The following is a 23028-nucleotide window of genomic DNA, read 5'->3' as shown; positions in this document are numbered from 1 at the left end:
ATATTCAGGGTTGGTTTCCTTTAGGATTGAATGGTTTGATCTCCTTGCAGTCCAAGGGATTCTCAAGAGTCTTCTCCAGCACCATGGTTTGAAAGCATTAATTCTTTCATGCTCAGCCTTCTTTGTGGTCCAGCTGTCACATCAGTATATGACTACTGGGAAAACCATAGCCTTGACTATACAGACCTTTGTTGGCAAAGGGCTGTCTCTGCTTTTTAATATGTTGTCTAGTTTCGTCATACCTTTCCTTCCAAGGAGCAAGCATCTTTTAATTTTATGGCTGAAGTCACCGTCCACAGTGATTTTGGAGCCCAAGAAAATAAAATCTGTCACTGCTTCCACTTTTCCCCCCATCTATTTGCCAGGAAGTAATGGGGCCAGATGCCATGATCTTAGTTTTTTTTTTTTTTTTAATAAATTTATTTATTTTAGTTGGGGGCTAATTACTTTACAATATTGTAATAGTTTTTGCCATACATTGACATGAATCAGCCATGGGTTTACATGTGTTCCCCTTCCTGGACCCCCCACCCACCTCCCTCCCCATCCCATCCCTCTGGGTCATCCCATTGCCCCGGCCCTGAGCCCTTGTCTCATGCATCGAACATGGAATGGTGTTCTGTTTCACATATGATAATATACATGTTTCAATGCTATTCTCCCAGAACGTCCCACCCTCACCTTCTCCCTCAGAGTCCATAAAATTGTTCTATGCATCTGTGTCTCTTATTCTGTCTCGCATATAGGGTTATCGTTACCATCTTTCAAATTCCATATATATGCAAATTCCATATATATGATCTTAGTTTTTTGAATGTTGAGTTTTAAGTTAGCTTTTTCACTCTCCTCTTTCACCTTCATCAAGAGGCTCTTTAGTTCCTCTTTGCTTTCTGCCATTAGAGCTTCTCCATATCTAAGGTTGTTGATATTTCCCCCAGCAATCTTGATTCCCGCTTGTGATTCATCCAGCCTGGCATTTCACATGATGTACTCTGCATAGAAATAAGTAAGCAGGGTGACAGTATACAGCTTTGATATACTCCTTTCCCAATTTTTAACCAGTATGTTGTTCCATGGCTGGTTCTAACATTGCTTCTTGACCCACAAACACGTTTCTCAGGAGACAGGTAAGGTGGTCTGGTATTCCCATCTCTTTAAGAACTTTCCACAGTTTGTTGTGATCCATACAGTCAAAGGCTTTAGTGTAGTCAATGAAGCAGAAGTAATTATTTTTCTGGAATTCTCTTGCTTTCTTTCTGATTCAATGGATGTTGGCAATTTTATCTCTGGTTCCTCTGCCTTTTCTAAATCCAACTTGTACATCTGGAATTTCTCAGTTCACATACTGCTGAAGCCTAGCTTGAAGGGTTTTGAGCATTACCTCGCTAGCATGTGAAATGAGCGCAATTGTATGGTAATTTGAACATTCTTTGGCATTGCCCTTCTTTGGGATTGGAATGAAAACTGACCTTTTCCAGGCCTGTAGCCACTGCTGAGTTTTTCAAATTTGCTGACATGTTGAGTGAAGCACTTTAACAGCATCATCTTTTAGGATCTTAAATAGCTCAGCTGGAATTCCATCATCTCCACTAGCTTCGCTCGTATTATATTCATTTTTATTCTTCATCTTAGTTTAACAAACCCTAAATCTTAGCTGTGCCTTGCTGCCCAGGTGGGACTAAATTTTGCAGCTTCCCTTGCAGCTACATGTGGTCATTTCTGAAATCTGGCCAATGAGATTAAGTGGAATTGTCAGGTCTGGGAGACTTGTCAGAGCCCTCTCTTAAAGACTAGCCTTTCCCTTCTCTTTCTTCTCTCCCTCTTTTTGCCTTGCATGTTGACAAGATGGCTGGCTGGGCTCCAGCAGTCCTCTCGGACCATCAGCAGAGTGGGGTAGGATGGGGCAGTAGAAGGTTGACTCAGAAGGAGCCTCTGTTCCTGGCAACTCTGTCCCTGGCGGTCCCAGCTTCTACACTGGGATGTCTACCTCTGGGATCCTTTTACATTTTGGGAAAAATGAGTTTCTATCTCATTTGAATCACTTTTTTTCCAGTTTCTATTACATATAATCAAACCTAATTCTACCTGATAACAAACACTGGCAACTCTGATGTTTCCACATATTTCTTGAGACATAGGTGTGTGTGTGCGCGCGTGTGCGTGTGTGTGCATGTGTGCACGCGTGTGTGCGTGTGTGTGCGTGTGTGCGCATATGTGCGTGTGTGTGTGCGTGCATGTGTGTGTGTGCATGTGTGTGCACGTGTGTGCATGTGTGTGTGCGTGTGTGTGTGCACGCGCGCGCATGCTCAGTCTCGCAGTCATGTCCTTTGTGACCCTATGGACTCTTTGTGACTCCATGGACTGTACCCGGCCAGGCTCCTCTGTCTATGGGATTTTTCAGGCAAGAATACTGGAGTGGGTTGCCATTTCCTCCTCCAGAGGATCTTCCCCACCCAGGATCTCTCCTGCATCTCATGTATTGACAGACAGACCCTTTACCACTGAGCCACCTGGGAAGCCCGTATAAGTATATACACACATGCAAACACATATACATATGTGTAAACTTTTAATGTCTTTTGTTTAGAAATGGAGTCAACAAATGTCTATGCTTCTAACTTTCCTTTTAAAAGAAGAATAATATGAATAATTTAAGGGGAAAATTGCATATTATTTATCACTTTCTGATCACCATTTATCACTCTCTAATCACCTAGGATTTTTAAGACTGATCTCAGAGCATGGAGAGAAATGAGCGCCCTCTACCTCTGCTGGGGGGAAAGGAACATAATGTAACAAGAACTTGAAAAATGTTCCTTCTCTCAGATGTAGCAATTTCCTTTTTTAGATTTATGTTGTGGAAATACAGAGAATGCAGGATCTATGTCTGGGAATGTTTATGACTGTTTTGCACATCATGCTGGAGATGCTAAAAAGCTCACCAGTGGGGAAATATTCAGTGAAATACAGTACTCCACAAAAGGGAATATCATGCAGTCACTAAAAGTGGTGTTTATAAATAATTTTAACAACAGAGAAACATGCTTCCCATATAACGTGCAAGAGCAAGCTACAAACAATACTTGAGAAAGTATATGAATCACATTTGGGAACAAGCTCAGAAGTAAACATTTTTAAATGTTAATATCAGGTCTCTCTAGGAGCAGTACTACAGGCAACTTTTACTCCCTTTACACATTTTCCTTTGTTTCCCAAATTCTAGTAAACATTTACTCAGGTTTTGTAAGCATTTACCTGGTTGTGGGGGAGACAAAGTCAGAATGAAGGTAATAGCGGTAAATACTGATCAATCCCCGTGTGATTGATGCCGGGCACTGCGTGAGCTCAGAACCTCGGACCGATAGAAGGTCTTCTCGTGCTGGGCTGCAGGATTAGCGATACCCGGAAGGACACCGCGGCCTTGCACGCAGAAATAGGAGAGGGGAGGTGGGCAAGAGGAACAGAGATGCCCCACTTCCCAGGCTTCACGCACAGCCCTCCGACTTCCCATCACCCTTCTGTCCCATCTCACAGAGGGAACCGCCAGGCCTGTGACCCTGACTCTGTAACCCCTCCCTGGCTGTGAGTTGCTTGGGTCCACCCACGTCCGCAGGTCCACAGACCAGGATCCCGCCGCGCTGCAGGGCTGTCCCTAGGAGGGAGGTGCATCGCAGGTGTTTCACAGCACTGTCCCCCTCTTTTTGGCAAAGCCCTTTTTTTGGCTGCACAGCACCGGGTGGTGGGGGGCGGGGGGGGGCAGGCAGGAGGGGAGGGGCCGTCACCGGCCTGAACCCTGCCCAGACGGCCTCTTCACCCGGATTGAAGGTCTATAATGGGAAGAGAACCCCGAAATTACACTGGCCGTTGTGGGCGGCGCGGTGGTGGAAACCACCGTTGCCGCGCCCCCTCCGCCATCTGTCCTCAGCTCCTGGATCTTGGAAGCTCCGCCGCCAGAGGGGCAATAAAAGTCTAGGAGTGATAGAAGGCAAACTGGAGAGGCTGCAGCATAAAAGCTCGTTATGGCTTTGAAACAGGCCTGTTCAGATGCCTTTTCGTGTGGCTCCCACGCAGCATTTGGCGCTGGCGGGGAGTGAAAAGGAAAACAAAAAACTCAGCTTAGCCCTGGGTCTCTTCTTCCTTTTTATTCGACTGTGGATTTTTTTTTATTCTGAATTGTCACATCCGGAACAAACCCTGAGACGGGGTGCCTGGCCCAGTCAAGAGCTGCCAGGCGTCCTGCTCCAGGGGGACTTTGGCCTCCGCCGCTGACCTTCTCAGGGCAGGCCTCCTGCCCGCCCGCTGGCCAGGTGCCTGCCCTCGGCTACCGCCAGGCCCCAAGCCGCCCACTGCCCTGCATGGGCCTTGTTGGCTGTGTGCCCAGTGAGGGGACCAAGGGCAGGGATGTCCTGGCCTGGAGGAGCTGTGGGCAAAGGGCAGCTCCCCGTAGCAGGCCATAGAGGAGGCCCTGGGCGTGAGGCTGAGGCGAATTAATCCAGCCCTCCTTCCCAGTGTACATCCCGGAGGGCAGAGTCCAGTGTGGGTCCCCGGCGGGGCCCGGGGCCTAGCACAGCGCCTGGCACACAGCAGACACTGAGTGAACCCATGCTGAGTGAGTGAACTGGCAGGTGACTTATCTGAGCCTCAGGATGGGGTCGGGGAGGGGCCCGGAAGGAGACCCGGCCCCGCCTCCCGGGGGTGATGGTCTGGGGTGCATTCTGAGTCTCCGCCTCCTCCTAACTGCAGGGACAAGCAGGCAGATGGCACAGCAGGGGCCGGGGAAGGGGGGGGAGGTGTCACTGCGCCCCACCCAGGGCCTGGGCACCCCTCCCCGCACCCAGTGTGGAGGGTGGGAACATGACCCCCATTTTGAAGCTGGGAGAACAGAGCCCCGGAGAGGTAAAGGGACTTGTCTAAGGCCAGAGAGCGCTGCGGGCAGAGCCGGGGTGAAAATCTAGGTCAGGCTGACCCCAAGAGGGCTGTGGCCACCCCCTCAATCCCACCAGGTCTGAGGCCTGCTCACCCCTCCCCCCCAGGCCTGCCCCATCCCCCCTGCCCCCCACCCCCGGCCAGCTCCCCTCCCCCGCACCAGCCCGCACTGACCCCGCTCCCCCACGCCCACAGGATCTGCAGGTCATCAGCACGGACGAGAGCCAGGTGTTCGTGGCCGTGCAGGAGTGGTACCAGACCGACACCTACAACCTGTACCAGTCAGACACGCGCGGCGTGCGCTACTCGCTGGTGCTGGAGGACGTGCGCAGCTCGCGGCAGGCGGAGGAGAGCGTGGTCATCGACATCCTGGAGGTGGGACCCGAGGGGCGTCTGGGGTCCCTAGCATGGGCTGCAGGGGGCGGGTCTCACCCCCAGCACCGGGCCCACCCACAACCGCCAGGCCCCTCCCGCTTCTGGCCGAGCTCCTCCTACTTCCGCCAGGCCCCTCCCACTCCCCCGCTCCTTCCACTCCTTCCCCTGCCCCGCCCACTCCCGCCCCAGCTCCTCCCACTCCTGCCCCGGCTCCTCCCATTCACACCCGGCCCCTCCCACTCTCGCCCTGGCCCCTCCCACTTCCACCCCGGCTCCTCCCACCCTCCAAAAATGCCCTAATTTAGGCTTTGCATATCTAGAGGATACCATGCAGGTACTTTCAGAGCAAGAGAGAAAACTCGCTCTTTCTGGTGAAATTCAAAAGCCAAGAAAGGAGCACTGTGTAACATGGCTCATGAGAAGAATGGAATTCTTTTGTGGGGATGACATCTTGCTGAGTTGGGGTTCAGGTTAGCAGTCCCCATCAACTTACTCGTCAGCTGTCATCTGCAAAGCCATGCCTGCCTTGAACGCCACTGCACGGAAACAGGCTGAGGGACAGAGGACGGGACCCCTCCCATTGCTGGCCTCTCTGCCTCCCTCACCCAGAACTGGTCTCCACCCCACTCTGTGTATCTCACCTCTGTCGGGCTCTCTCTAGCTCCCTCTGTCTCCCCCCTGGCCCCGCAGCTCTTCTCTCTGAGGCTAGGGGTTGGGGCCTCCCCGCCTGCAGTTCCCAGACCTCGAGTGCCCTCCCTGGGGGTCCCACCCCATCTGTGTCCCATTTAAGCCTCCATGTGCTCTTGTCGCATGATGCTGAGGGGCTGACCTGATCAGATCAGAGGCTCTGAACTGGGGTTCCTTGCTCCCATGCACTTGGATTCCATAAATGTCAGCCCCACACCCACAATGGCCCAACCGGGACCCGGCCTTTCAAGGCCACCTCTTGTATCCTCGTCCACACCAGAGCCGGGGAGGGGCTCCCTCAGCTGCTTTACAGGTAAGAAACAGAGGCTGAGACATGGCAGGCAACCTGCCCAGGTAGATGGGGAGGAAGTGAGAAAACCAGGACCAGCCCAGGTCTTCGACCCAAGCTCTGTCCACCCTCCTGGCCAGCGCTCCCTCCCTCGGTCATTCACCATTAAGCTCCTCCCTCGGGGAGCCCCTGGCCAGTGTGTTCTTACAGTAGATGCTGCTGGTGGGGCTGCCAGACTCTGCCGTCCCTGCCGGGCTGGGGAGAGTGTCCCGTGGGTGGCCAGCTGAGCCTTGAGCGGACAGAGCGGGTCAGTTGCGGTGGGAGCAGGCCTCCCGGACAGAGCCGGGGCTGCAGCCTCCATCTCTGAGTTGTCAACAGCAGCGCAGAACCGCTTTCTCCAAGGAAGTGATGAATGTAACCGCTGCTTTACAATGAGAACCCATTTGTGGGTTTACTGCTCGAGTTGGACACAGCCCAGGGCTGAGGGCCGTTTGCCAAAAGTTACACACAAAACGGGCGTGTCACTGACTCGGAACGAGGGCACCGCAGACAGGGACGGCCTGGCCCTCTGCAGGTATCCGTACTGCCTTTAACACACGCCCAGCTCCAGGCCCCACCCCCTGGACGCAGGGAGGGGTAGACCACCTCTCACAGAGTTCCATACTCTACAGGAAGATCAGCCCCCAACAGTGGTTCCCACCTGGTGAGTCAGCATCTAGAGGACACCATGAGTGTCAGCTAGCCAGCCCGAGATGGGAGTCAGGGAGTGCTTCCTGGAGGAAGGGATGTGGATGGATTTAAGGCCAAGCTGAAGTTAGCCAGGCATGAGGAACCAGGGAACAGCAATCCATGCCAAAGACCAGGCAGCTAGAGGCCATGGGGACTGCAGGGAGCTCACAGTGGCCAGACCCAAAGCTGGGCCTCCTCGTAAGTGACTTGGCTTCTCTGAAATCCACCTAATGTGGGTCACGGGTAGTGGTTACGAGCACAGCTCTGGAGCCCCACTGCTTGGGCTCAAATCCCATTTCTGATATGTATTTGCTGTGTGACCTCAAGGAGGTTACCTAACCTCTCTGTGCTTCAGTGTCCTCGTGGTGAAACGAGGGTGACAGTAGTACCTTCCTCAGAGGGTTGCTGTGCCAACTGGAGGGCTCTGCTTCCATTGAGCACTTACAGCAGCCCAGTGCTCAGCGGGCTCTCAACAGTTTTCACAGCAGTGGCCCTTTCTGGGGATTCAAGATCGTGCGTGGGAAGAGCCTGGCCTAGAGATTCTACACATGCACCAGTTCCATTATCGCCACAGTTATCATTCATCTCACTGGTGGTTCAGACGATAAAGCGTCTGCCTGCAATGTGGGAGACCCGGGTTCGATCACTGGGTCGGGAAGATCCCCTGGAGAAGGAAATGGCAACCCACTCCAGTACTCTTGCCTGGAAAATTCCATGGATAGAGGAGCCTGGTAGGCTACAGTCCATGGAGTTGCAAAGAGTCGGACATGACTGAGCGACTTCACTTTCTTTCTTTCTTTCACTTATCATTCATCTAATGTCAGATCCAGGAAAAATGTCTTGTCCGAGACATCACAGGCAAACACTGCCCTGAGAGGCCTGGACTTCCAAGGGCCATGAGCTCACACTACTCCTCAGGGTGCGGGGAGGTGTCCTGGTTCTAGACCAGATGACAGCCCTTCTCTGGGGGCCTCCTTATATTGAAGCTTGGGTTAGGAAGGGGGATATGGGGGCTTCTCTGATGGCTCAAGACGATAAAGAATCTGCCTGCAATGCAGGAGACCTAGGTTTGATCCCTAGGTTGGGAAGATCCCCTGGAGAAGGAAATGGCTACCCATTCCAGTATTCTTACTTGGAGAATGCCATGGTCTGAGAAGCCTGGTGGGCTGCAGTCCCTGGGGTCTCAAAGAGTTGGACACGACTGAGTGATATTAACATTTTCATGGGAGCTCCCATTTCTGTGCCCTGACCCTGAGAAGTCCTGACCACAGCTAGGAGACGGCCTTTGTAGTGGACTGAATGGGACCCCCACCCCCCAAAAAAAGGTAAAACCACATCGGAGCCATGACCTTGAGCTTCTTTGGGAACAGGATCTTTGCAGCGTCACTAAGTGAAGGGTCTTGAGATGAGCTTGTGTTGGGTCCTAAACCCATGACAAGTGTCCTTACAAGGATCAGAAGAGGAGACATGGACGCACAGAGAGGAGGGTCTGTGAAGACGGAGCAGAGAGCACCTGGAGGCCCCTGGAGCTGGTGGAGCCGAGGAAGGATCCTTCCCAAGACACTTCAGAGGGAGGACCAGCCTGCCAGCTCCTTGATCGTGGACCTCTGGCTTCCCGACTGTGAGGAAACAGAATTTCTGTTGTTTGAGCCCTGCCCCCCTCCCACTTCGTGATACTTTGTCACGTCGGCTCCAGGAAGCAAGCACAGCCATGAGGAGGGTGAGCATGTGAAGCGGGCACATCAGCTTTGGAAGCTGGCGCTCAGCTGATCAGACCCACCCCAGGGTGACTCGGCCTGCTCCTACCTCTCTGGGACAGGAGGGTCCGGGTTATTTACTGCTTAGTGTTTTCATGGAGACCAGTTGGGGTATAAAAGAGCACTTTCCGTCAAACCATCACCAGGCAAATCAGCATCAAATCTGCCCCTGGGACATCAGGGAAGGCATCTGGACCCAGCACGGGGCAGGCTGGATGCCTGCTCCCTAGTGATGCTCAGATGGGCCCGAGACAGAGTGACGTCACCACGAGTGAGAGAGAAGGGGCCGTGGGCCTCCTCCCCCAGGTCGTCCCCCAGAAAGACCATCCCCGAAACCTCGTCTGTGGAGCGAGGGCCAGACCCCCATCCCCACCCCAGACAGCAGCCTCCTAGCAGAAGACAGATGCAGGCAAAGGGGGATGGAGTTGGAAGTCAGAAGATGGGAAGAGTTTCCAGCGTTTTCCACGAGGCCCACTGCAATCTCAGGGGTCCTCACGAGTGGAAGGAGCAGAAGGAAACAGAAAAACACATGGGATCATGGAAGAATGGCCAGGGGGCTGCTGGACGACTGGCTTTGAAAATGGAGGACGGGCTGCAAACCATGCACCTCGGGTGCCTCTAGACGCTGAGAGAGGCAAGACCCGGCGTCTCCCTGGAGCCTCCGGGAGGAACTGGCCCCCGACACCTTGCTCTCAGCCCACAGGACCCACTCCTGTTGGGCTTCCGGCCCCCAGAGCTATCACACGATCTTGTGTGGTTTAAGCCCATCCGTCTGTCACCTGTCGCAGAGGCCACAGGAAACACACACATCGTTCACTCTGCATCAGAGTCTTCGGCTTCCTCCCCAGCCTGCTCCGCACCTGTAGGGCCCTTGCCACGGAGGCCTAGGAAAGCGCCGACCTCGTGGAGTCTGAGAATTTAACGCAGTGGCGCTTATTAACTCCCTTGACCGCCACGTGGAAGACACTTACTTGACTATCACGGTTGCCCTGAGTGTCACCTTTGGTCATGGAACTCCAGATAAATCTTCTAACTCCGTGCCTCAGTTGCGCTGAGTTCATGCCATTTATAGAGCAGCAAAGACTGCTTCGGGCCCATGGGGGCTCCAAGGGACTCAGGCCACACCAGTGGGCCCCAGTTACTGGGCCCCAGGCCTCCACGCCCAAGGAACTTGCCAGAAAAATTCATCTCTGTAGAACCAGGAGGTTGAACAACTGGGAACTGCTGATGCTTGACCATTTCTAATGAGCCGACTCAGTGACTGACTATGGCGTGTGTGGGGGTCACCTCCCTGGGCCCCCCAGGAACTCTGAGAAAGGGAGCAGGGGAACTTTGACCCTCGTCCAGGGCAGGCTGGGACCGGCAGGGACCCCTTCCTCAAGGGCTGGCCACCTCCTGTGGGGCTGAGCTGATGAAGTCCCCGGAGGGAAGCCCAGAGCGACTCCACTGGTCCAGGCCCTGTGGGTCCCCTGGGAAGGAGGCGAGGGACGGGGACTCTGAGTCAGGAGCCCCAGCTAAAGACGAGGTGACCGAGATGCGTGTGCATGTCAAGGACCAGGGCTCTGCTCACGGTCTGACAGCAGAGGCTGGACCTGGGAGGACAGCTTGGTGTCGTGACATGCCCTGGGAAAGTGGGGTCAGACAGAAGCACCTCCAGTCAGAGCCCAGACTGCATCGCAGCTCCCTTGTGCCCTGAGCCCCACTCGGCTCAGGGCTGTTGTCAGGGGCAAACGAGCCCATGCACACAGAGCTCTCACGAGGGGCCGGGCAGGCGTTTACCATCCTTCTTGTGCTTCGGTCCCAGGTCCGAGGGGTGAAAGGAGTCTTCCTGGCAAACCAGAAAGTCAACGGGAAGGTGGTGACACTCATAACCTACAACAAGGGCCGAGACTGGGGTTACCTGAGGCCTCCCAGCACGGACATGAACGGGAAACCAACCAACTGCAAGCCTGTAAGTGCCCTGCTCACTGCACACGCCTTCCCTGGGGTGAGCACTGGACGTAACTGCAGGGTCCAGGGGTCAGAGACGCTGACATCTGAGGAGGGCCGTCTGAGAGACATGAACCACCCATTTCTCTGGGTGTGGTGGAGAAGGCAGTAAGAAACTCCTTGCTTTACTGGAGAGGTCAGAGAGGGCAGTGTATCGGTCAGCTGTGGTCACAACAGTGCTCTGTAACAAACCACCCCAAACAGCACTCACTCTTTTTCAGATCTGTGAGAGGCTGCACTCGCTTGCACACCTAGGGGTTATGATTTAGGAAGGGATCTGGCATCCTCCTCCTGGGACCAGCCCAGGCACACTCTGGGCAATAGCAGAGGTGCAGGAGGGCGAGCAGAAACATTGCAAGAACGTTGCAAGCCTGCTTGTGCTGCACTCGCTAAGCCCTGTTGGCCAGTGTCAAGGGCTAAGCAGTACACTCTGCCTGTGGAAGTGGGGGTCGGGGGCTGGATAAGTGAGGGGGCCAGGACATAGTCCAAATCTCATGAGCTCCAAGCTGACCCTGATCTTCCAAGGGTGCCTTTCTACATGAATATGAGTGTAGGCTGCCCCCGTGTCTTGTCTGCCTTGGGGATGGGGAAGGCTTTTCCTCTTCATTCAGTGAACTCCTACTGACACCTGAAAACCCTGTCTACATGCCCCCTCTACAGAGAAGCCTTCACTGGGCACACATGCTTCTGTTTCCCACTGGCCTCGACTGGAAGCTCCTCACAGTCAGGGGCCCCCATCCATTGCTGTGCCTCTGTAAACAGAAAGCACAGTGGTGCCTATTTTACAGGGCTATTCATTCAACAAACATGTACCGGGACCTATTATGGAAAGGCACTCTTCTGGGTGTTGGGAATACATCAATACACAAAACAGCAAGCAATTCTGCTCTCTTGGGACCTGCCTGGATCTCTGCAGGGCCCCTCAAGATGGTAGACACCCCACCTGACCAGCCAGTGACCACCCCCGAGGGCCAGGGTGGGGCTCTGTGCCCTCCGGGCAGAGCCTTGGGTCCTCGCTCCCTGACCTCACCAACTATGGGGCTACGCTCGGCCTCTGCCTAAGCTCCCCTCCTGCTAATAACAAGGGATAATAGCACCTGTCGACCTACGGGGAGAATTAATTACCTGCCACTTGTAAAAGCGCTTCTGAGAATAGAATTGCTGTGAAAGGGCTAATTTTTGTATCATCATCGACAAAGTTAAGCCATATTAATCTGTCAAAGCAAGTTTTCGCTAAGAATAGATTCTTGTCTGCAATTATGCAGCTCAGCAAGGAGATAACCTTTCGAGATTTATGCCCCAGCCTTAAAATAATAAAAGTAGGAGCCAGCTGGTAAGTGCATGGCCACAGGCAGTCAGGCTGAGAGCCCGATGAGCACAGCGGAGAGAGGACAAACCTCAGGATGCCCAGCTGGGCACGAAAGGCAGAAGCTGTGGCCTTGGCTCCCCAGCTGTCACCTGCATGGGCAGCCCTGGCGGCCGTGGGCAGGGCGTGCGGGGCGGTGTCCCCGCGGCCCTCCTCCTGGGTCTCTTCTCTGACTGCATGCTTCACTCAGCCACACAAACTCTCAATGCACAGGGCAGGCTACACTTAAGGTTTACTTCTCATCGGAAAAGTGACTCCTGCTTATTGCAGAATACCTGGAGAATGCAGAAGTGTATAGAAAGGGGAATAAGTTACACCTGTAACTGCGTCACTCAGAAATGACAGCGTCAGGCATTTTTCTTTCCCATCCTTCGGCTTACAGTCATGTGAAAAAGTCCCGTTGGGGATCCCGACGCGTGGGATTTCTGAGTCTTCTGTTTTTCTTTTAACTCTGGGTCAGAAAAATTTTCCTGGGTCCTACGACGAGCTCTCTGGCTGGGGAGATCGCCTTCTAGTGACTGGGACATGAAGGGGACTTATTTTTTTAATTTATTTTTTAATTGAAGGATAACAGCTCCATAGAACTTTGTTATTTTCTGTCAAACCTCAGCATGAATCAGCCACAGGTATACAGACATCCCCTCCCTTTTGCACCTCCCTCCCATCTCTCTCCCCATCCCATCCCTCTAGGTTGATGCAGAGCCCCTGTTTGAGTTCCCTGAGCCACAGAGCAAATTCTGAAGGGGACCTTCAGAATGGATCAGACCTGTTTTAGGATAATCAGTTGCCCTTGGAGGTAGTTTTGCCTCTTGACATTTGGACTCAGAATGAAAACCTATTCGTTTTGCTGTCCGTGGCCACTCTTCTCAGACACTGGGCTGAGCCCAGTGGTAGGGTATGCGGGGGGCAGGTCTCCTCGCTCACAGCGGCCAACAGTGTGGCCTTCCAGCCAGCCGACAGTCTCTGATGGACACTCATGTGGTGCACCAGCCAGCTCCCGTGTGTGGAGGGGTCAAGAAAGGAGCGCCTTGGGGCAGCGTGGTCCTGGCCCTCAGCCCGTCACTCCCTCCCAGGCCCCGCACTCTCCAGGACCGGGCACTCAGCACCGCCTCCCCTGGCACCAGCCGTGCCCGCAGTGGCCCCAGGGGACCCCGCCGTGTCTAACTCTGCACCCCGAGAGTGGCCTGGCGCTCAGTGGGTCCTCTCCCATCATGGGTTCAGGTGCCGGGGGCCCTGCGGGTCGGCCTCTCCAGGCCTGCCCTCCCTTCATCAGCTCGGCGCAGACACGCTGGGCCTTGTGTCGGCATGTCAGACCCCCAGCAGAGCGCCCCCAGCAGCTCCAGGACCTGCTGGAAGGACCTGTGTGGCACAAAAGGGGACCGCAGCCCTGCAGGGTCCTGTGGGCTGCTCCTAACTACAGAGACCCCTGAGGAGTGTTCCATCTGTGACCCCAACAAGCGTCCAGCAGTTAAGACAGAGCCACAGTGGGCTGGGGAGAGGGAAGGGAAGTCAGGCCTCACCACTCCCAGAGATAGTGATGCTGTGGGCACGGAGCGTCAGGGGCCATGCAGAAGGCTGACTGCAACCTGGGAAGCGTGGCCACTCCACCCAGGACCTGGCCCCCAGGAGTCCTGGGGCACCAGAGCAGGGCCGTGCCTGGGCCGTGCCTTCTCGGCCCAGGAGCGTGGCCATGGACACAGCAGGGCCGGCCGTGTGCCTGCCGAGGCACCTTCTCCTCCTACCTTGAGCTTCCTTCTGCAGCTGGAGACTGGCCCTGCTCACAGCGGTCATGGGCACCCCTCCCCCGGACACGCGTGCCCCCTTAGTGCCTGGATGGGCCAGGGAGAGGGGCCTGAAGGTGTCCCAAAGGTGTTAGGTCACCAACCTGCTTCTCAGTTGTAAGAAACCAGGAGAAATCCAGGTCAGGCTGCAGCTCAACCTGCCACAGCGGGTCAAGTTTATCCTGCTCAGTCAAGCGTTCCCCTTCTCTGGGGGGCTCCCGTCTGGGGGGCTCATTGACCAAGCTACTCGCCCATGCGGCCCTGCCATCTTCAGGCTGCCCTGGGGAGGGTCTCTAGCCCACCAAGTCTGCTTTAAAAGTGGGCCTCTTCCAGCTCATTTTGCTACCTCTTACTTTTTTTTTTAGCAGCTTGACTGAGATACCGGTCATATCCCATACAATTCACCCATTTAAAGTGTGACAATTCAGTGGTTTCTGGAATCTTCACAGAGCTGTGTGCCCATCAGCATGGCCCACTTTAGACTCAAAAAGAAACCCCATACCCTTCAGTCACCACCCCCATCTCCCTACCCCACGCCCTGCCCTGAAGTCCACTTTCTATCTATAGACTTCCCTGCTCTGGGCATTTGCGATGAATGAAATCATACAGGGTGTGATGAAACTAATGGATATTTTAAAACTCTAGTACAGACCAATAGAGCTCCTCTCCCACTGGACCAGGCCCTGAGCACCTGGCCCAGATCAATATCCAATTTATTGATCGCTTTGATTTTTAACTTCAGATAATTTGTATAAAACGTATGCAGTTCACGAACCAGAAGAAAGTGTTAAAGCAACATTAAATGCAGAGAAAAGAGAGATCTCTCAGATGGATCTCAGTAGATGGTAGAGTATGGAATGACCCTGGGAGGGGTGGGCAACAGGCAGTCCTGGCTGACGCTGGCAGGTCACTCCCTGGTGTCATGTCTGGTGGCCTGGAGGGAGCTGTGTGGAGACCTGGGGCCTCATCCTACGCCCCGTGGTTCTGTCTTCTATGTGGATGTGACAGAGAGCTTGTGGGGCTTGTGGACTTGAGTCACTGAGGCATGGGGAGACTCAGGAGGGTCAGTCCAGAGGATACATCCTTTCAGCTCGTCTACTCCCCCGGTGACCCCAGTCCCACCCCAGGGAGCTGGCTTGGCCTCTACCATCTCAGCAGAGTAGCGGGGGCAGGGGCGGGAAGCTGGGGCAAAGGCAGATGGGGGTCTGACGACGCTGGACAAGAAACAGCTGGTGCTCTCTCGTTCTGGGGGCCGCCGGCCTGGTTTGCCTGGAAGTGTCAGACCCCCCGTCCCACCCACAGGGCTCACAATGTGGACTTTGGAACCAGGCACCCTCAGCTGTGGTCCCAGCCCCAGCCGTGAGAAGTTGCTTAAACACACGCTGCCTCGGTTTCCCCGTCAACACAGAAGGGAGGGCAGTGTGGATGCTGAGAGTGTCCTGTGACACGCACCTCTTAAAGCGTGTGCCTCGGCCCTGGCCCGGAGGTGGCCGTCAAGCAACGTGAGGTGCGCTGGTGTTTGCCTAACAGCCGGTGTTTCTGCCCCTTCAGCCAGGGCACCAGCCAGGCTGCGTCAAGGTCCTGCCGATGTTCGAGAGTAAACTGGGTGCTAACACACCCACCTTACCGCCTGCCTCTCCCAGAGGACACAGAGTTTACGGCTGTCCCACAGCTGTCCCCTGAAGCCCATGGTCACCTCAGAGGCCCCCAGTAAAGGTTCTGGGTGGGTGAATGTGGCCATGGGTCGTGCAGGCTCCTGGAGTCCCGTTCTGTGGCCCAGCTCTGCACTCAGGAGCCACTTTGGGGAACCCACCCTCCAGCACCCAGGCCGGGAGGCCCCCCACCTGGAGAAGCCCACCTGGCCCCGACCTGATGGCCTGCACCCAGGGGTCAGCCTCCAAGCCTCCTCCCCACCCTCCTCCAACTCCTCTAAAACACCCCAGCCCTGCCTTCCCGCCCAGAAGCCACGGGGCCGCGTTCCGCGTGGGTCCTGCTTCTTCTCGGGTCACCTCTCACTCCCAAGCACTGACTGCGGCTCCCTCTCTCCTTGCAGCCGGACTGCCACCTGCATCTGCACCTGCGCTGGGCAGACAACCCCTACGTGTCGGGCACTGTGCACACCAAGGACAGTGCCCCCGGCCTGATCATGGGCGCAGGTAGGAGACGGCCTTTGTGGTCAGACCACAGGAGCCTCACTGCCTGCGCAGAGCTCCAGTCTCAGGGGTGGAACTTGATGGTCACAGGCCTGAGGCCACGGTGTGTCCACTGGGACAGTGCCATAGCATCCCCAGGAAGCCCAGGTCTCTTGGCACCTCCCCCCGAGAGATGTCTCTGTGGTCCAGAGTGGGCACATGATAGAGAGGTCAACTAAATGAATGGATGGATGGATGAGTGGTTGAAAGAAAGGATGGATGGATGGATGGACGGAAGGATGGATAGATGGACAGATGACCAATGGAAGGATGGATGGATGGATGGATGGAAGGATGGATAGATGGACAGATGACCAATGGAAGAATGGGTGGATGGATGGACGGAAGGATGGATAGATGGATGGATGACCAATGGAAGGATGGATGGATGGATGGACGGAAGGATGGATAGATGGATGGATGACCAATGGAAGAATGGGTGGATGGATGAATGGGTGGCAGGATGGATCAAAGGATACTTGAATAGTTGAAAGAACAATAGTCAGATGGCCCGATGGAAGGATGGAAAACAAAATGGTGAATGAGTACATGGAAGGATGGATGGGTGAATGGATGGAAGGATAATCTGTATCATGGTTGACAGTGACTGGTCCCTAAAGAAGTTTCTAGTGGGGAGAGAGAGACACATATACAACTGACGTAAGGGGGAAAAAGAAACGTATGTTGTGATTGTGTCTGTCTACCCCATTAAACTAGAAACTTCTTCGGGGATCACTAAATGTGTGCTGATCGAATAGAACTCTAAAATAAGGTTTATGTGAGTTAGAAGAATCGTTGCAAATAAAATCACATGTTTTAACAGTCCACTGACAGGCAGTGGCTGGTGTCTGGCTTCCCTTTTACCCTTCAGAGAGGGGACAGCCTCACCAGCTCTCAGTGGCTCAGCCCTGACACACAGTCCACAGTTGCCATGGTGGCCGTTTCTCCCCTGCCAGGCCCTGAACTATTTTCAAAACAATGATGACCCTGGGAGGTCAGCACCCCCTTTACAGAGGAGGTGACAAACCCAAAGAGAGGGAAGACTTGCTCCCAACTTGCAAGGTGTCCTCCTGAATCTTGAGACCCACCCCAGGCCCCTCTGGGAAAGGAAGTCCCCTGTCCTGGGAGGACTGCTGTGTCCCTTGAAACTGCAGAAAGCAAGACTCTGGGGCGGGCCCACCAGCTGGCCGCTGGTCCTGGGTGCGGAAGGGCCAGGCTGGGGCTGTGCACACCCAGGTGTGAATGGGGCATGTGGCAGTCAGAGAGACAGTGTTTCTGCACCATCACAGAGCAGGGACCACCAAGGCCTGGGCCAGGGATCATGGCTGCCTGAACCCGGCACTCTATCCCTCTTTCTGCTCCAGCACCAGCTGCAGCCTGGAGAATTTGGACCCCAGACCTTGAGCTGGATGGCGCATCTGACCCTTCGGCAGATGTATCCCAGTCTGGCTGTGTGTGAGTGAATGAATGAGTAAGTAAGCTAATGAATGAGTGAATGAGTGAGTGAAGGAATGAGTGAGTGGATGACTGAGTGAGTAAATGGATAAGTGAATGAATGAGTGAGTAAGCTAATGAATGAGTGAATGAATGAATGAGTGAAGGAATGAGTGAGTAAATGAATCAGTGAATGAATGAGTGAGTAAGCTAATGAATGAGTGAAGGAATGAGTGAGTAAATGAATCAGTGAATGAATGAGTGAAGGAATGAGTGAGTGAGTAAATGAATGAATAAATGGGTGAGTGAGTGAGTAAGTGAATGAGTGAGTGAATGAGAGTGAGCCATGAATGAGTGAATGGCCACGTTGAGGTGGCAGGGTTGTCAGACAGAGGAGGGAATATGCTTCTCAGAGTGACCCAATCGGAGCCCACAAGCAGGCCGGGAGGTGAGACCCCTGTGGGCGCTGTGCATCTCAGAAGGCAGGAGACCTTGGCGGTCAGGGTGGGCATCTCACGTTATCCTGGACAGGGGGCCGTTCCAGTGGGGGGGGCAGCGAGTGACACAACCAGACAGAGACGACGGCAAGGAAAAGCGTCAGCTTCTGGGCCTCCTGGCCATCTGTGCCCCAGGGGTCTTAGTCCGTGGCTGCCGCTGGGGCGGGGTCCGCCTGCTGCCACGACGAATGAGTGTCGATGACAAAAACGCGCGTCAGCCTCGATTTCAAGGCTGCTCGTGGGGCGCCAGCTCCCACACAAAGAGGGGTCGGGCCACGTGTATCGGGCACCCTCAGTCTTGTGGACTCAGGTCCCTGGACCCGAAGACAATGGTATATTTAAAATGCACATTCGTGATGGCTTGAAACCTCAAATTCTTGACCAAAGGTGCAAAAGGCACAGTTTCAAATGTTCCCAGCACTCAAAAGTCTCTGAAAGCTCAGGACAAGCGTTCCAGCCCCCAGGGAAGCTGTGAGCATCTGCAGGAGCTTCGCTTCACCGTCTGCAAGTAACAGAAGGGGGAGCGCAGGGGGTGGGAGGCCACCTCCCTCTGCCCCTCCGTCCCTCCCCTCACTGTCCCCCCCCCCAGGGGCAGGATGCTACATTTATACTTCATTTCGCTGCTTTTTAACCTCTCCATGGCTTTCCCGAGATGGAGATGGAGCCATCTGTACAATGTGGGCCAACCGAGGTGTGAGTTTTTTACATCCTCCATCCAGCCCTGGGTGTCTGCTGGGAACAGAGGACCAGAGAGGGAAGGTGGAGTGAGCTGGTCTCCCTCGGGCCCCACCACCGCCGCTGAGAAGGGACCAGCTTCCCACCGGTGGCCCCCTCGTGGGCTGGGCAACATGGCAGGAGCAGTGGGTCCAAATGAGGGCCCCTTCTGGGCTGAACTGCCCGAGGTAGCTGGGGGGTGATGGCTGTCTGCTTCCAGGGAGCCTCTGCGGAGATCTCCCATCACTCACCCCTCACCCTGGGACAGGCAGAGGGTGCCACATGCCCCCAGTTCTGCCACCTCCAGGTGCTGGGCTCTGGGCATGACCAGTGCCTCCAAACCTCAGTGTCCTCATCTGCAGAAAGAGAGAACGACCTCTGTGGCTTTCGGAGGATGCCAGGCGTGTTTCCACACCTCCCTCTCACTCAGACAGCACCTGGGCACCTCCGCCCTTGTGCCGGGCTCCACCCCAGGCACCTTCTGCCGGGAGCCTTCCTCCAGGCCCGTGGATGAGAGGCCAGACCCACAGATGGATCTAGACAAAGGAGCGGTGACTCCAGTGAGGTCAGGAAAGGAGAATTCAAGAAGCAAAGACGAGAACGTTGGCTTCTAACCGCCAGGGTCGAGAAGCAGCCTTGGAGAACCCAGAAATAAGCCCAGCAGGCGAGTGTGCCAGTTGGAACGTTCTCCCCCGGCTGGGCCGTGTCAAGGGGCCGGGCTTCTAAGAAGGCAGCAGAACACAGATGCGCGGCCTGGACTGAGGGCGCCGGTCCGGTTCGGACTCGGCCCTTCCCAGGTTCCTGCTGGAGGGCGGGCGCTGTGCCTCCCGGAGCCCCCCATGCAGCACACGCTGCTTCCGGCTCCTCATCCGGGGGGTGAATCCTCAGGGCCACGCAGAGCAAAGGCTGCAGACGCCTCCTGGACACAGCTCCGGGGGAGTCCTGTGGCCAGGAAAACCCTGAGGGGCCGTGCCGGGGAGCTCGGAGCACCCCCGTCCTCTCTGTGCCGGGAAGAGCCCCCGGGGCTCCCAGTAGGAGCCCCGTCTCCCCGGTCCTCCTGCAGCCCCTTCCTCGGTGACTCGGCCAGCCGGGAGTCCATCAGCCGCCAGGTGGTGTCCCGACGTGAGGTTGAGGGGTCTGAGCAGGTCGAGCGCTGACCTGAGTCCCACCAGCCAGGCTGGAGGGGGTCATCCGGCCCCCATGGAGCTGGGCCCCTGGCAGCGAGCGGAGGACCAGCGGGGCGGCCCCCTGGCCCCTGGCCCAGCCTCGTCTTAGCAGCCGGCAGGCCTTGTTCTGCCACATCGGGGGGGCTGCACAGGGCGTCCAGGTCACCCTCCTCCTCAGCCAAGAGGGGACTGGGGTGGATCTTGTGTTGCTCTTATGCTCTGTTCGGGCCCTGAGGTCTCGGCCACTCTGCAAGCTGTGGGCCAAGGAAGGTCAGAAAGGAAACGCGCATTCAGGGAGCACTTACTGTATACCAGGCCCTGAGAGCGCAGAGGGGCCGGGCTGTTGGGGGAGGAGGCCCGAGGAGACCCCAGGGCAGCCCAGAGGGGACGCAGCACAGGGGACACTCCCTGGGCCTCAGTTTCCCCTCCCTAACGTGAGGGCCCCAGCCCCTGAGCTCCTGCAGAGCCCTCCGCTCTGACGGTCTGTGGACGTGTTCTGTGCATGCCCCCTGATTTTCCCTTACCCTTGGTGCCTGTTATGTGACTGGCAGCCTGACAGCCTTGGTAGATGAAGCAAGGAAAACAGATCGCGTCGCTTAAAAGACAGACATCACTCCCCTGAAACCACGGGCGGCAAATTTGCCTGTGAGGTTTTGCTAATGCCACGGCCTTTGCTGCCCGGCTTCGGTATTGGACGCACGGGTCCTGCGTCTCTGTTGGTGTCTGGAAGGACCGGGGGGTGGAGATAAAGGGCGCCCCTTCCTTCCTCTGCCCACCCCCCATCCCCAGCTGTTGTCTTCCTTCAGTCACCCCTCTGACTGCACTCAGCAGCTTTTCCTTAGCGCCTTGCGGTGCCCAGGCAGGTAGAAAGGAACCCAGCTCATCACCTGCCTCTCTGCCCCACCTCCCCTGACCAACCTCCTCTCAACCTCGCTGCCATTGCCAAGGCCCAGCCCACTGCCTGGCACACCTGCCCCTTTCGCTTGGCCAGTGACATTCGTCTTTCGAGGCAAGGGGCAGAGGTCGCTTCCTGCAGGAATCTCTCCTGGATTTCCTTCCTTCGTGGGTCCGTTAGCTTTCCCTTCTCTGCTTTCACGGTTCCCCGGGATCCCAGGTATCCTTGGCCCAGCCACGGTTGCAGGACATCCTTCTTCCCTGGCTAGGCAGAGAGGTCCCTGGGAGCCAGGGCCGTGGTTGCTCAGCTGGCACCCCCTACAGCTTAGCACAAGGCTGGGAAGAGTGCAGGCACGCAGCAGATGCTGATGGATAAGTGCAGGGGGAGGGGGAGGGGTGGAATTGACGAGGAAGAGACGAGGGGATGGAAGGATGATGGATGGATGATAAATCAATGAAGGCTGGATGGATAATAAATTGATGAGGGATGGATGGATGATTTGGATGTTGATTGGACCTCAAAAAAAGAAGGCAGGCATACAAGCCCTCAGCCGCTCAGCTTGAACTTGCTTTGCCTCATCTCTTTGAGAACGATCATCTCCCTTGGGATTTTCCAGTGCCATCTACACTTGGCTCTGGAGGAGGCACTCCTGAGGGCAACACGTGAATAAGGTGCCAGAGGGCACGTGCTGCACAGGTTGCCAGGTCAGGGGCCTCTGGGACTCCAGGAAGAGTCCGGAAGGGCTACCGTGTCCTCATAGCAGGTCCCCTTTGTCCTGGAAGGAAGCTCAGGTCCCTGGTCCCCCCCACCATCACCATGTGGTCAGAGCAGAAGCCTGTGAAATCTGACAGGTCGGAAATTTCTGCTGTCCGAGCCCCCTCCCAGGAGGCTGTTTGGGGTCACCCAGCCCAGCTCCGAGGCCGCCATGACTGTCCTGGAGCTGTGTCCTCTAGGCGACCGACGTTCTTTCTGTCGGAGTCCACTCGGACAAGCCTCCTCATCTTCAAACTGGAGTCACCTTGGATACTAAGTGGGGGTCCTCCCCCCCTCCGCCAGCAGCCCCAGATTAAGTCCTAGCCCCGCAGAGTGGCCCCTTCAAGGCTGGGACCCACCTGCCAGCCTGGTATAGGGTCTGGTGAACCAGGACCCAAGAGGAGCCTGTTGGCTGCCCAGCTGGCTTGGTGCCCACTTCCCCATCCCCCAAACGGCCCCTCGACGGACACTTAATGAGCACCTACTATGTGCTTACCCAGCCCCGCACCTGGACAGCCCCATGCTGCCCTGGACCTGCCTCTGGCCTCCCCTCTACCCATCCCCCAGGGGGGTACCTCCAAACGCAAACCCCGCCGTGTCCTGCCCCACTTTAAAGCCCATCACAGGCTGCTGGGTCCACACGCCACTTACCTGGCCCACGTGGTCCCCAGCCACGCTTCTTGTTCCTGAACCACGCGTGTCACCCGTGTGTCTCCTGAGGCCCCCACACTCTGCCTGCACGTGGGCTCTGCTGGAGCTGCCTGAAGCTGGCTTTCTTTGGGCAAAGTTAACCCTTTACCATGCAGACTAGGGCCCGCAGTGGGACAGCAGGCCTGTCGGTACCCAGGAGGGTGGGAGGGGCATCCGCTTGGTGGCTTTGATGGTATAGACCCAGGGCTCATCCAACACCAGCCCTTGTTCGGGACCCTGGCTGCGCTCAGACCTCGATCAGGGGGAGAGTGGCTGGTCCTAAGAGCAGCCCTGCCTCTTCTGTTCCGGACCAGGTAACCTGGGCTCCCAGCTGGTGGAATATAAAGAGGAAATGTACATCACGTCGGACTGTGGCCACACCTGGCGGCAGGTAAGCTGGCAGGGAGACGCTTACGCGCCGAGACCCCCGGAGACGTGTCTGTTCTCGCCCCCTCCCCCTCAGAGGAGCTCTGAGACACGCTGCTGTTTCTGTCCCAGCCTGAGCGGCATCTAGCCTTTAGGAGTTACGTTGCCATCGGGGATAAGAGGGCCCAGGGCTGGCTGGCCCCCACCTCCTGCTGTTCTTGCAGCAGCCACTGCTGGAGGATTCGCGGTCTGACACGTCTCCCTGCGGTCAGGTTACCCTGAACGTTGACCCAAATGGAATAACCGCCAGGGGTGGGGTGGCGGCGCTGTACTGGCAGGAAGCCACACGGAGACTCCCCGAGACCAGGCCTGGGGTCCTGCAGGGGCAGCTGCTGGGTGGATGGCAGAGACTTGGGAGAGAA

The 23028-nt window shown here is 55.9% G+C and overlaps 1 protein-coding gene across 2 annotated transcripts in view; it reads left to right on the top strand.

Moving 5' to 3' along the window:
• The window catches only part of SORCS2 (sortilin related VPS10 domain containing receptor 2), a 486615-nt gene that overhangs the window by 423969 nt on the left and 39618 nt on the right, over nucleotides 1-23028 (top strand). For both annotated transcript variants that reach the window (XM_081580604.1, XM_081580512.1), the window contains exons 9-12: nucleotides 5122-5301; nucleotides 10568-10714; nucleotides 15953-16055; nucleotides 22555-22631. In XM_081580604.1, the coding sequence (XP_081436730.1) occupies nucleotides 5122-5301; nucleotides 10568-10714; nucleotides 15953-16055; nucleotides 22555-22631 (507 nt within the window). The remainder of the gene's footprint in view (nucleotides 1-5121; nucleotides 5302-10567; nucleotides 10715-15952; nucleotides 16056-22554; nucleotides 22632-23028) is intronic.

This window comes from Giraffa tippelskirchi, chromosome 1 (assembly GCF_054371585.1).
Source record: "Giraffa tippelskirchi isolate mGirTip1 chromosome 1, T2T-mGirTip1v1.2.pri, whole genome shotgun sequence".
Lineage (NCBI taxonomy): Eukaryota > Metazoa > Chordata > Mammalia > Artiodactyla > Giraffidae > Giraffa > Giraffa tippelskirchi.
Note: the sequence above shows the minus strand (reverse complement) of the source record. Positions and strands in the feature narration are given on the sequence as shown.